This window comes from Anolis sagrei, chromosome 10, assembly GCF_037176765.1.
Source record: "Anolis sagrei isolate rAnoSag1 chromosome 10, rAnoSag1.mat, whole genome shotgun sequence".
NCBI lineage: Eukaryota > Metazoa > Chordata > Lepidosauria > Squamata > Dactyloidae > Anolis > Anolis sagrei.
In genome coordinates, this window is record NC_090030.1 from 10,291,510 (window position 1) to 10,305,191 (window position 13,682).

The 13,682-nt window shown below is 44.3% G+C and overlaps 1 protein-coding gene across 1 annotated transcript; it reads right to left on the reverse strand.

The window, feature by feature from the left end:
• Positions 1-1,162: 1,162 nt before the first annotated feature.
• On the reverse strand, positions 1,163-13,368 carry LOC132763036 (uncharacterized). Its single transcript, XM_060756360.2, has 6 exons — positions 13,012-13,368; positions 11,583-11,762; positions 11,246-11,434; positions 9,525-9,701; positions 6,935-7,076; positions 1,163-5,131 (listed from the first exon to the last, which is right to left on the reverse strand). The coding sequence occupies exons 1-6, from the start codon at positions 13,105-13,107 to the stop codon at positions 3,633-3,635; spliced, it is 2,283 nt and encodes a 760-aa protein (XP_060612343.2). The 5' UTR covers positions 13,108-13,368; the 3' UTR covers positions 1,163-3,632.
• Between the last annotated feature and the right edge of the window lie 314 nt (positions 13,369-13,682).

The following is a 13,682-nucleotide window of genomic DNA, read 5'->3' on the forward strand; positions in this document are numbered from 1 at the left end:
CCAAAGCAGTTGCTCTACTCTGAACTCAAGAACGGAAAACAGAATGTTGGTGGGCAGGAAAAGAGAGTTAAAGATGAGCTCAAAGCCAACCTTCAAAACTCTGGCATTGATACTGAGAACTGGGAAGCCCTGGCCCTTGAGCACTCCAGCTGGAGGTCAGCTGTGACCAGCAGTGCTGCAGAATTTGAAGAGGCACGAACGGAGGGTGAAAGAGAGAAACGTGCCAAGAGGAAGGCGCGTCAAGCCAACCCTGACCGAGACCGCCTTCCACCTGGAAACCAATGCCCTCACTGCGGGAGAAGATACAGATCGAGAATAGGGCTCCACAGTCACCTATGGATCCACAAGAATACTGATCCTGGAAAACTATCCTACTCGGCCAACGAGGGATTGCCTAAGTATGTAAGTACTATTTAATTTTATAACCTCTTTCAACTTGTACATTTGCAGTACAAACTAACAATTTTTTTACTTCTAGGGTTTTGCTTTCTTCGTGGTCGGTGGTGCTATGGCCTTGCCCACTCTCTGTGTCAGCAATGTGGTTTGACAGGAATGTTACGTATGTCGAAAGCCCCGTAGGTTGTGGAGGTTCTTGCAGCACGTCGTACGTCGTGTGTAGGTTGTGGTCTTGGATGTCGAGCATTTCGTAGGCTCCCATAAGGGTAAGAAGAGTGCTAAATGGAGTGGGCTGGTTGGTGTCATAGTAGCTGTATATGAATGTCACTGTTTAGGCTGTTCAAGAAGAAGGAATGCAGTGTGTTTGCTACGGAAAGAACATTCTGTTAAGAATTCCATAATGGCAAACCTTTTCATGCGAGCCAAGAATGTTCTCAGTGGGCACATGCCAGTGCTTTCTGCCAAGGAATTACCCTATTTCGACTGACGTCTGAGCCTTTAACTGATCACTGTTGTAGTTATTTCTAAAAAAAGTTTTCAAACAACAAATAAACAAACAAACATGTCCCCTAGGTCACCGGTTCCCAAACATTTTCAGTCATGGAACCGTTCAGAAAATATGGCTTTTCCTGCGGAACCCTATAACATATCCCTATTTTTTACTGGGCATTGTGGACCCACAAAGTTCTTCCTTCTTCCTTCTATCGCTTGAGTGTTTTGTATAATGTAGTAGGTTTGGAAATAAAGAGAACCTTTTAAAAAAAAATACAATCACAAACCTTTATTTCGGTACAAGAAAAAAAATATTGGATATGACAACAAACCTTTATTTTGGTACAAGAAAAATACTGGATTCGCACACAACGTGATTTATTTATTTATCATGTCAGAAGCAAATTGAGGGTACAGTTGCAATGTATTTAAAAACACAAACAAAGTTAAAAACTTGGCATTATACCAAATGTCCTTTGACCAGAAGCAGTTGGAGTGCCTCTTGTGCTGCTATAAGAAGGTCCTCTGTGCTGTCACGCGCTGGGCCTATAGCAATTGGCTTTTGAACAGGACGTGCTCTTTGTGCCCAGCAGGAAGCCAGGGTGCCTCAGCTAAGAGGCCCTAAGGATTTTCCTATACAAAACTCTTTAGAACAGTGTTTCTCAACCTGGGGGTCGGGACCCCTGAGGGGGTCGCGAGGGGGTGTCAGAGGGGTCGCCAAAGACCATAAGAAAACACAGTATTTTCTAATGGTCATGGGGATTCCATGTGGGAAGTTTGAGCCAATTCTATGGTTGGTGGAGTTCAGAATGTTCTTTGATTGTAATGAACTATAAATCCCAGCAACTACAACTCCCAAATGTCAAGATCTATTTTCCACCAGTGTTCACATTTGGGCATATTGAGTATTCATGCCAAGTTTGGTCCAGATCCACCATCGCATGAGTCCACAGTGCTCTCTGGATATAGGTGAACTACAACTCCCAAACTCAAGGTCAATGCCCATCAAACCCTTCCAATGTTTTCCATTGGTCATGGGAGTCAAGTTTGATTCAAATCCATCGCTGGTGGAGTTCGGAATGCTCTTTGATTATAAGTGAACTATAAATCCCAGCAACTACAACTCCCAAATTACAAAATCAATCCTCGCCCAACCCCACTAGCATTCACATTTGGGTGTATTGGGTATTTGTGCCCAGTTTGGTCCAGTGAATGAAAATGCATCCTGCATATCAGATATTTACATTATGATTTATAACAGTAGTGAAATGACTGTTATGAAGTAGCAATGAAAACAATATTATGGTTGGGGGTCACCACAACATGGGGGACTGTATTAAGGGGTCACGCCATTAGGAAGGTTGAGAACCACTGCTTTAGAAGCTTGAAAAGTTTATTATTGCTTAGGTCTTCAACAAATTAATCAAATACTTCTCAGATCTTCAACAGGTCAAACAAATACTTAAAGGCTTTGAATCAACTGGTGGCTTTCTTAATCTAGTCCACAAGGGACAGGCAATTGGCTTCGTGAACTGTTTCTTTAACTGTTTCTTTTCTTTAAGAGGAAAACCCTTTTTAACCCCTCCTTGGGCAATCTGTATTTAGGCTTTGCTGGCGTGGGGCCCCTACACCCGGTTCCAATTTGCATTATAGCTGCCATGAGAGGTCCTTACCAGGCCAAAGTCTCTGTGTAGATTCTCCAGCTGGAGTCCTTTTGAACTGTTTTCCCCTGGAATTTCGTAAGAAACGAAGCTTCTCTACAGGTGAAGCTGATTCACGTCCTGTAGCTAAGCTTTCAACTGTAAGACTGAGCTAAAATGGCTCCCTTTCTTTCCTGAACCCTGGGGAAAGGGGCGGAACTAAAAAAAACCCAACGATGATAGGCAGGTGGCTGCAAACCAAGGGAAACCACCTTATTGCAAAATGCATGGAACTTGGGGCTCAGGGTGCATCTGTTTTTATGATACAACCAATTAGGAAAAGACATTAATAGCCCAGGAACAAAACAAATGTGTCACATAGTGTAATATGGGTTGTTGTGTGTTTTCCGGGCTGTATGGCCATGTTCCAGAATCATTCCCTCCTGACGTTTTGCCTACATCTATGGCAGGCATCCTCAGAGGTTGTGAGGTCTCTGAGGTTGTTTTTATGATACAACCTCTGAAAATGCCTGCCATAGATGTAGGCAAAATGTCAGGAGGGAATGCTTCTGGAACATGGCCGTACAGCCCGGAAAACACACAACAATCCAGTGATTCCGGCCATTAAAGCCTTAAACAATGTAGTGTAGTACGTTGGATATTCTCTTTCTTTCTGTGCCCCAATCCACAAATTGGCAGATTTACAGGTGTTAATGCCAACTTGCCATTTCACAAGAAGCCAAACCAAACATTTCTGCAAAAATTGCTCATCAACAGACATGGAAATGTCTGCAGGTGTTGCCAACTTCTCTTTTGGGTTGTTGTGGGTTTTTCAGGCTATATGTCCATGTTCTAGAAGCATTTTCTCCTGACATTTTGCCTGCATCTATGGCAAGCAACCTCAGAGGTTGTGAGGTCCGGAGAGAATGCTTCTAGAACATGACCATATAGTTCAAAAAACCTACAACAACCCAGTGATTCCAGCCATCAAAGCCTTCGACAACTTTTATTTTGCCCACCTTGCTTCTCTAGGTTAGTCTCCCTCAGGACGAAAACATTCAACGTATTTATAGTTCCAGGCCAAGCCACCTCTATGCTCGATGCTCATTTCTTTTCTTTTGTGCCAATTTCTGACCTTTCATCATTCCCCTGGAAACAGTCTTCATCCAAATGCATTTCCAGGCTTTCCTTTAGCCCTTCCCAAGTGGCTTGTGAACCTTCCTGTCCTGATACAGAGCTCTTCTCCATCTTCATCTCTCTCCTGGAGTTCATCTCTTCTTTAAAGCATCCTTGTTTTGTCTCGTCCCCTTGTATCTCTCCTTGTAATTCAATGCTGGACCCATCTTTGGCCAACTCTTTCTGTCCATCTCCATCTATTTTGCCCTGAATATCATCCCTTTCTTGCTTGGAGTCCTCCACTCTGATGCTCATGTTGCCTTCTAGTGTTCCTCTCCCATCATCTCCATCTACCATCCCATTGCCTTCTATGTTGGCCTCACACTGAGCAGACCCACACATTTCCTTTCCAGACTGTGAATGGTTGCCAGTCTCTCTTTTTGCCTGTTCCGACTCTGTGTCTTCTCTCCACTCATCATTCTCTGCAGCAGAATGAACTTTGCATGGCTCTTCATCCTTTTCCTTGCCACGGGTTGCCTCTTCCTTCAAATTCAGCTCCGCCGATGCCTCTGGTTCCTTCTTTGGACCTTCTTCTTGGACCTGAAGGAAGGGATCTCCTCCATGGCTTTCCTCAGAACTCTCCTCTCTTGCTCCTTCCTTATTATTCTCTTCTTCAAAGCCAACACTGTCCTGAACCCTAAATTGGCTGCTGGGGTTGATGTCTTCTCCTTCTCCACCATCACAACATCCTTCCATGACTTCCTTTCCTATGCTGTTTGTTGCAATTCCTGGAGCTCTCACAACTCCTTTAGACACAACATGGACACCTGTTCTTTCTGCCTCTCCCTTCAGTGCTGGAGAATCTGCTTGTCTCCTTTGATATTCCTCTGTTTCTCTATTTTCTCCTTCTTTGCTTGACTGGTGATGCCCAGCATCGTTCTCAGAGGTTTCCCCATTGGTAATATCATCTTTAGAACAACTCTGAACTTTTCCTTGTTCTTCTGGTTCTTCAATTCCTGTTTTGACCTCAATTTCTTTCTGAAGGGAAGCTTCATCGGTGTCATTTCTGCTTGGATTCTCTGGGGATCCATTCTTTTCCTCCTCTTTGCTTCCTTCCACTGTTTCTCCATTCCTCACACTCATCTCTTCACCCTCTCTCTTTGGCCCTAAGAAGGCATCTTCCTTCCTTTCATCCGTCTCTGTCTGGTGTCCATCATCAGGGAGTTCTTCCTTTCTCTCTTCGCTCTCTTCCACCACTTTCTCCTTGGTTTCCCCTTGAGAAGAGGGCTGGAAGAGACCTTGGTATCTCTTGCGGTCTTCCACGTGCTTCTGCCTCATCCTCTCCCCCAAAATCCGTAGCTCTTTCCTCACAGCAGCGGCCAAAGACGGGTCCAGCTGGGCCACCCTCGCAAAGTCCATCCGGGCCTCCTTCTCGTTCCAGACAGCAGCGTGGGCCTTTGCCCTCTTGAAATAGGCCTTCACGTTTTCTAGAAAAGAGCAAATGTAATTCGTTCCTATGAAACAAATCTCATAAAGGACCTTATCTGAAAAGAACAAGCCCTATGAGGAGCAGCTTAAAGAGCTGGGCATGTTTAGCCTGCAGAAGAGAAGGCTGAGAGGAGATATGATGAGGGCCATATATAAATATATGATGGGAAGTCATAGGGAGGAGTGAACAGGCTTGTTTTCTGCTGCTCTGGAGACTAAGACATGGAACAATGGCTTCAAACCACAAGAAAGAAGATTCCACCTGAACATGAGGAAGAACTTCCTGACTGCGTGAGAGAGCTGTTCAGCAGTGGAACTCTCTGCCCCAGTGTGTGGTGGAGGCTCCTTCTTTGGAGGCTTTTAAACAGAGGCTGGATGGGGGTGTTTTGAATGAGATTTTCCTGCTTCTTGGTAAAATGGGGTTGGGCTGGATGGCCCACGAAGTCTCTTCCAACTCTATGATTCTACATTGGGATAGAATCTGTTTATATAAATGTCGAATTGGATGGAGATATGGGTTTGTTTGCACAACATTGTTGAGAACTGTTACAAAGAGAAGATAAGCATTTAGGATGGTCTGATGCATCCCATATTTTTTTTAGAACTGGATGCATACCATATTGAGACGGGATGCATACTCTCCCCATCACATCTGATTATTATGATTCTTATGACTGGAAAATACTGTGCTCATATGCATACAATATTATTAGCATAGCATCATATCAGTATTATATATTACTATATTGCACTATAGCATTATACCGTAATATTATTAGTAATATTACATGTAATATTAAATATATAATATATAATTATAATATTGGATTATTAGTAGTAGTATTATACATATTATACATATTATATGTAAATGCATTATTATTATTATTATTATTATTATTATTATTATATTTTATACTATATTAAGGTAAAGGTATTTCCCTGACATTTAGTCCAGTCATGTCTGACTCTGGGGTGTGGTGCTCATCTCCATTTCTAAGCCGAAGAGCCGGCGTTGTCCATAGACACCTCCAAGGTCACAGTGGTCCATGCTCTTGTTACATCCCGAATAGATTACTGCAATGCACTCTACGTGGGGTTGCCTTTGAAGACTGTTCGGAAACTTCAATTAGTCCAGCGGGCAGCAGCCAGAACGTCATACAGGGAGCATACCACCCCTCTGCTATGTCAGCTCCACTGGCTGCCGATCCAATTCTGAGCACAATTCAAAGTGCTGGTTTTGACCTACAAAACCCTATACGGTTCTGGCCCAGCGTATCTGTCCGAACGCATCTCCCTCTACGTCCCGCCTCGGAGCTTAAGATCTTCTGGGGAGGCCCTGCTCTCAGCCCCACCTCTATCACAAGTGAGGTTGGTGGGGACGAGGAGCAGGGCCTTCTCGGTGGTGGCCCCTCACCTGTGGAATTCACTCCCTGGGGAAATTAGGTCATCGACATCCCTCCTCTCTTTTAGAAGGAAATTAAAAACATGGATTTGGGACCAGGCTTTCGGGGAATCTGGCAGATGGACAAAGGACAAGCGACGACTAGAACTGACAGATTCAACAATGTGGAATTGAATTCACAGACTCTGAGCTGGCAAACGTTGAGCATTAGATTGGTTTTTAGGGAGTGTGGTGTATAATGGATTGTTTTAATTGTTTTAATTGTTTTAATTGCTGTTTATATATGTTTTATTTTTACCTTGTTGTGCTGGCATCGAATTGTGCCTTTTGTAAGCCGCCCTGAGTCCCAGAACAGGAAAAGGGCTGGACTGGAATGCAAATAGGCAGGGGAACTCACTGTTGTTCTTCTGGAGAAGATCGGTGGTGTGTTCCAGCACTTCGTAATACTCTCCCAGCTCCAGTTGGCATTGGCAATAGTTGAGTACTAGAGGCGTGATGAGATTCTCTAACTTCAGCCAGTCCTCTTCCCATGGCTTCTCCTGTTGAGACCATCCAAGAAAGAAGACACAAGGGTGATACTGGGCCTAGCACAACACGCATTCCTGGAAATCAAGGAAATCTGTCAAATCTGACACCACCCAAGAAAGAAAGAACATCTCTGGGATGAACCCCAACGCAGAAGAACCCTTGTCTCTCTATATATGAACATGAATGCTTAGGAGAAGAGGAAGATGGTTCTGGTGAAAAGACTCAATCAAGGAGGCTCCAGCCCTGAGTTCACAAGACCTAAGCAGGGCTTATGGTGACCTCCAAGATACCTTTAGAGCAGCGTTTCTCCACCCCAGAGGGGGTCAGAGCGGTCACCAAAGACCATCAGTAATTTCTGTTGGTCATCTGGGTTCTCTGTGGAAAGTTAGGTCCAATTCTATTGTTGGTGGGGTTCAGAATGCTCTTTGATTGTAGGTGAACTATAAATCCCAGAAACTGCAACTCCCAAATGTCAAGGTCTATTTTCCCCAAACTCCACTGGCGTTCACATTTGGGCATATTGAATATTCATGCCAAATTTGGTCCAGATCCATCATTGTTTGAATCCACAGTGCTCTACCTGGATTTAGGTGAACTACAACTCAAAAACTCAAGATCAAAGCCCACCAAACCCTTCCAGTATTTTCATGAGAGTTCTGTCTGCCAAGCTTGGTTCATTTCCATCGTTGGTGGAGTTTAGAGTGCTGTTTGATTGTAGGTTAACTATAAATCCCAGCAACTACAATTCCCAAAAGTCAAGGCCTATTTTCCCAAAAATCCACCAGTGTTCACATTTAGGGCATATTGAGTATTCATGCCAAGTTTGGTCTGGATCCATCATTGTTTGAGTCCACAGTGCTCTCTGGATCTAGGTGAACTACAAATCCCAAACTCGAGATCAAAGCCCACCAAACTCTTTCAGTATTTTCTGTTGGCTGTGTGCCAAGTTTGGTTCAATTCCATCGTTGATAGAGTTCAGAATGCTCTTTGATTGTAGGTGAACTATAAATCCCAGCCACTACAACTCTCAAATGACAAAATAATTCCCCCACAACCCCACCAGTATTCAAATTAGGCCGTATCAGGTATGTGTGTCAAATGTGGTCCACTGAATGAAAATACATCCTGCACATCAGATATTTACATTATTTATTTATTAATTATTTATTTACATTATATTATTTATCTCACCCCGCAGGGGACTCAGGGCGGACTACAATGTACATATACATGGCAAACATTCAATGCCATAGACACACAACATATATAGACAGACATTCAGAGGCTATTTAACTTTCCAGTGTCTGGCCACCAGGGGAGCTGTTGCTTTCTCATTCTTTGCATACTTCCTGGAGATTTTTTATGGCCTTGTAAATCAGTTAATATAGCCTCCCCACAAACTGGTACCTAATTTTCCTACTTGACAGAAGCAATTGTCTTTCGGGCTGCAAAGGTCAACAACAAGCTACACAATTTTGGTTGAGAGCTCACTCCGACCTGAGCTGGCTTCGAACTCATGACCTTTCAGTCAGTAGTGATCCTAGTGCAGCTGACTCCCAGCCAGCTGCGTCACAGTCCCGGTGCATTAAGATTCATAACAGTAGCAAAATTACAGTTATGAAGCAACAATGAAAATAATTTTATGGTTCGGGGTCACCACAACATGAGGAACTGTCTTAAGGGGTCGCGGCATTAGGATGGTTGAGAACCACTGTTTTAGAGGGTATCTTGGAGATCACCATAAGTTTAAGATAACTTGACACTAAATAAACAACAACAGAAGAAAATGTAGCTCAGTGGTTGCCAAACTTTGGCCCTCCGTGTATTTTGGACTTCAGTTCCCAGAATTCCTGACAGTCTGGGAGTTTAGGGAGTTGAATAGGGACCTTATCACATTTGGAAATACTCCAATTCTGAGACTGTTTGAGAATGATTTCGACGTTTGCTCCAATCACATCAGTATTCCGTTGGAATCCGACTGCAAAGCGTTGCAGAAACGGATTATTTGCAGATGGAATTCTAATTGTAGTTTTTGAAATACTCTGGGTTCTTCCATTGCTGAAGTGCTGTTTTTGTGTGTGATAGGAAAATCTGTATACATCCCATCAGCAAGAATACATAGAGTGATGTAAGGGGTATTTTGAATGGATTGGGAGGAGCCAGCCTTCCGTGGTGAGATGAGTCAAAGCGCAGTATTTTCAAATCGTAAGAATCATAATAATCAGGTATGATGAGGAAAGTATGCATCCCGTCTCAATACACTATGTATCCAGTCCTAAAATAATATAGGATGCATACTGATATAAATGGATTATATCCCAATGTGATAATGTCCTAAGACCAAGGTTTGAGAATCACAGATCTACTGGCAGAGCAAGGAATTCTGACAGCTTCCAACTTGCAAGTAAAACACGACTGAAGTTTTGGTTCCTGGCAATTTATTTTGAACCAGCTCTCACCTTGGATTGCACATTGCGCAAACAGATGACGGCTTCCTGGTATTTCTCGGCTGCTTCCTTGAATTTCCTGGAAAGGACCAGACGGTTGCCCTCGGTGTGCAACTTCGGCACTGCCAGCAGCTTCTCGTCATTGGTCATGGCCCACGTATCCCGTTTGTAGGAAGTGGGGTCCTCCACCTGGTAGAACAGATGGTAGTGCTTATGATTTAGATGCAAAATCTATTCATGTATCCACTATTTTCAATAAAAAAAATCCCTGATAAAACTATAAACACTGTCAGGAGCCATTCTGGTGGGCAGCAGAATTGGAAGCATCGGACAAGCATATCCACAGGGCCGATGTCTCCATACTTCTGTGTTAAAGGATTCCAACAGAGTTGCCTCTGAAAAATCCTGCAAATCTCTTGGGAAGACAAGTAGACAAATGTCAGTGTGTTGGAAGAAGCAAAGACCACCAGCATTGAAGCGATGGTTCTCCGTCATCAGCTCTGCTGGACTGGCCACGTTGTCCGGATGCCCGACCACCGTCTCCCAAAGCAGTTGCTCTACTCTGAACTCAAGAAAATGGAATGTTGGTGGGCAAGACCTCACTACCTCTGAAGATGCTTGCCATAGATGCAGGCGAAACATCAGGAGAGAATGCCCCTAGAACATGGCCATCTAGCCCGAAAAAATACTACAACTACCCAGAAATGTTGGTGAGCAGAAAAAGAGACTTAAGGATGGGCTCAAAGCCAACCTTAAAAACGGTGGCATAGACTGAGAACTGGGAAGCCCTGGCCCTTGAGCGCTCCAGCTGGAGGTCAGCTGTGACCAGCAGTGCTGTAGAATTTGAAGAGGCACAAATGGAGGGCGAAAGCGAGAAACGTGCCAAGAGGAAGGCGCGTCAAGCCAATCCCGACCGGGACTGCCTTCCACCTGAAAACCAATGCCCTCACTGCGGGAGAACATGCAGATCAAGTATAGGGCTCCACAGTCACCTACGGACCCACCCTGGAGGATTATCCTACTCAGACAACAAGGGAGTAAAGTAAGTAAAGGAAACCAACATAAGAACCTGGACCAGCCCATTAACCTTTTGGAAAAAATAATTTGCTCAATCAGGGCCAGCTAACACCTCCCAAAAAAGGATTCCCCCAGGCAGTAAACAGCCAGAGCTTGAAACTGAAAGGCTAATCAATGCTAACCAAGGTGCCCAACTGAAGCATACACACCTGCCTCAAGCAGACAAGAGTTTTTTCTCCCACCCTGGACATTATTCCACATATATATAAACCCTTGCATAGTTTCCAACGTACCTCACAATATCTGCCATAGATGCAGGAGAAATGTCAGGAGAAAATGCTTATGGAACATAGCCATACAGCCCAGAAAATTCACAGCAACCCGATTTAGTATTTGATGGGGTTTGGTCTCAGAACTCCGCATGGATACCAAAATACGTCAATGTTTGAGTCCCATTCTATAAAATGGTGGAATCAAGGTTTCCTTTTGAATAACAGCCATGGATGGTTGAATCTGTGCCTATGGAGGACCATATATCATGTATATATTTTTATTTTCCAATTTAAATGTGAATGTTGAAAACTTTAAAACTATGCTGTTGGTTTGAAATGAGTTATACGCTCTGTGCCGGGATGGAAGATGGTTATGAAACTGTTAAGCAATACATTAAATAGGCAAAATGGTCACGTTTACGTACGACTCCAAATCCAACTCACTCTAAACAGCTCCATAATAAAGATGAGGGGTTGTGGGGTCCTCTGCAGCTCGTCCAAGTCTGCGTAGCCAGTGCTGTGATAGTCGAACATGTTGCCCATCCCGCAGCGGTGCTTTTGGCCTTCCAAAGGGTCTTTGCCCTCTGCAATTTTCCTCATGCCCTTGGAGATCAAGGCGTACATCCCTGTGTGCTGAGGAAACAGAGGAGTGGATAGTGAGGTTTTCTTTCCTGATACCTGTCTTGCAGAACGGAGAAGCATCATGAAGAGTAGCCAAAGTGCCCAGCATGAGAGGCAGCATTGTGCCATCAGGGAACATCTCATCAGCACAGATACTCACCACAGCATCGCACCAGAACTCGGCCACCTCACCAATCCGCATGGAAGTTAGCAGGGTCTCCCACACCTCGATTTTGAACATTTTCCCAATAATAATCTCCATAGGGATGCCGGCCTGGCGGCTATCGTCTATTACTGTTCGCTCAAAGTCATCCTTCAGGGTCTGGAAGTGAAAGGTCACCTGCAGCAAAATAGGTGAAGGTGAATGCTGGTTTGGTCTTATAGTTAGTCCAGATCCAAACTACTGGGAAGGAGAAGGAAGGAGAAGAAGGGAGGAGGAGGAGGAGGGAGGAGGAGGAGGAGAGGAGGAGGAAGGAGGAGGAGGAGGAAGGAGGAGGAGGAGGAGGAAGGAGAAGGCGAAGGAGACGGAAGGAGAAGAAGGAAGGAGGAGGAGGAGGAAGAGAAGGAGAATGAGAAAGAAGGAGAAGGAGGAAGGAGAAGGAGAAGGAGACGGAAGGAGAAGGAGGAGGAAGAGAAGGAGAATGAGAAAGAAGGAGGAGAAGGAAGGAGAAGGAGGAGGAGGAAGAAAAGGAGGAGGAGGAGGAGAAAGAGAAGGAGGCGGGAGAAAGAAGGAGGAGGAGAAGGAGGAGGAGAAGGAGAAGGAAGAAGGAGAAGAATGAGAAGGAAGGGGAAAGGAGAAGGAAGGAGAAGGAAGGAGAAGAAGATGGGAGGAGGAGGAGGAAGAAGAGAAGGAGAAGGAAGGAGAAGAAGGAAGGAGAAGGAGGAGGAAGAGAAGAAGGAGAAGGAAGGAGAAGGAGAAGAAAGAGAAGGAGAAGAAAGAGGAGAAGGAGGAGAAGGAGAAAGAGAAGGAGGAGGGAGTAGGAAGGAGGAGGAGGAGGAGGAGGAGGAAGGAGGAGAAGGAGGAGGAAAAGGTGGTGTTGGTGGAGGAGGAGGAGAAGGAAAAGGAGGAGAAGAAGAAGACAGCAACAAGGCTTTCATAGATCATTTTGAAAGGCAGGGAAAGAGAATCAAGCCTTTCCTGCCCAGCGTAGCACCCAGTTTTCCACCACAGTCTGCTGGTGATCCCCAGAAATTTCAAGAGAATGTCAGCTCTGAACCAAAATGTGGGATTTTTGGACCGCATTTCCCAGAAAAATGTTTTAAAATCCCAAACTTTACTCTGATGTGGCTGTATTTCCTTTGATCCATTGTTGCATAGTTGTTAAAGCTGAAGATTGGCCAACAGCCCCAGTCCTGGTAGTGCAATGAGTTAAATCCTTGTGCCGGCAGGACTGCTGACCAAAAGATCAGCGGTTCAAGTCCTGAGAGCGGAGTGAGCTCCCACCTGTCAGCTCCAGCTTCTCATGTAGGGACATGAGAGAAACCTCCCACAGGATGGTAAAACATCCGGGCGTCCCCTGAGCAACATCCTTACAGACAGTCAATTCTCTCACACCAGAAGCGACTTGCAGTTTCTCAAAGCCACTCACCTTGCTTCCATCCTGGAAATTTGGAAGAGCTCCGCAACCTCCATGTAAAATCTTTTTCTTGACGCCTTCCACATTCAGCAGGTACGTTTCTTCCATGGCTGAGCGGCTCACAAATCTTTCCTGGTTGATGAGCTCTTCACTTCGTGTTTCAGAAGGTTAATTGAAGTCACTTCTACCAATTTCCTGTCTAATCTGTTTTGCCAAACATCAACATGATGAATTTTGGTGTTTCCAAAAGTCACAATCTTTCCAATTAAACAGGAACCTGACTCTGTAGAGACCCTTTCAAAGGAGAGCTCTCTCCAACTCTGAGGTGTTGAGGAAAATGCACACGTATTAAGGCGGCCTTCCTTCTCCTGATCCTCTCTTGTCCTTCCAGGTTAATCCTGGATTTATCTTATTTGTTTGCTTGGAAATAGATTAGGCTGTTTAATAAACAGGGGCTGCCCCCAATATCCTTCTAGGCGATGCGAGCCATTTCCTGAGGCTTGGACAAGCAGATCCCACCAGTTTGGAAATAATTTGTGACAGATTCATTTGCTATTTCTAATGGGTTAAAGTGGTTAACAATAAAATATTGTTCCTAAAATTCACTTTCACCATAGTTATGCACCAGTTCTATTTCTAAATAATAATAATAATAATAATAATAATAATAATAATAATAATAA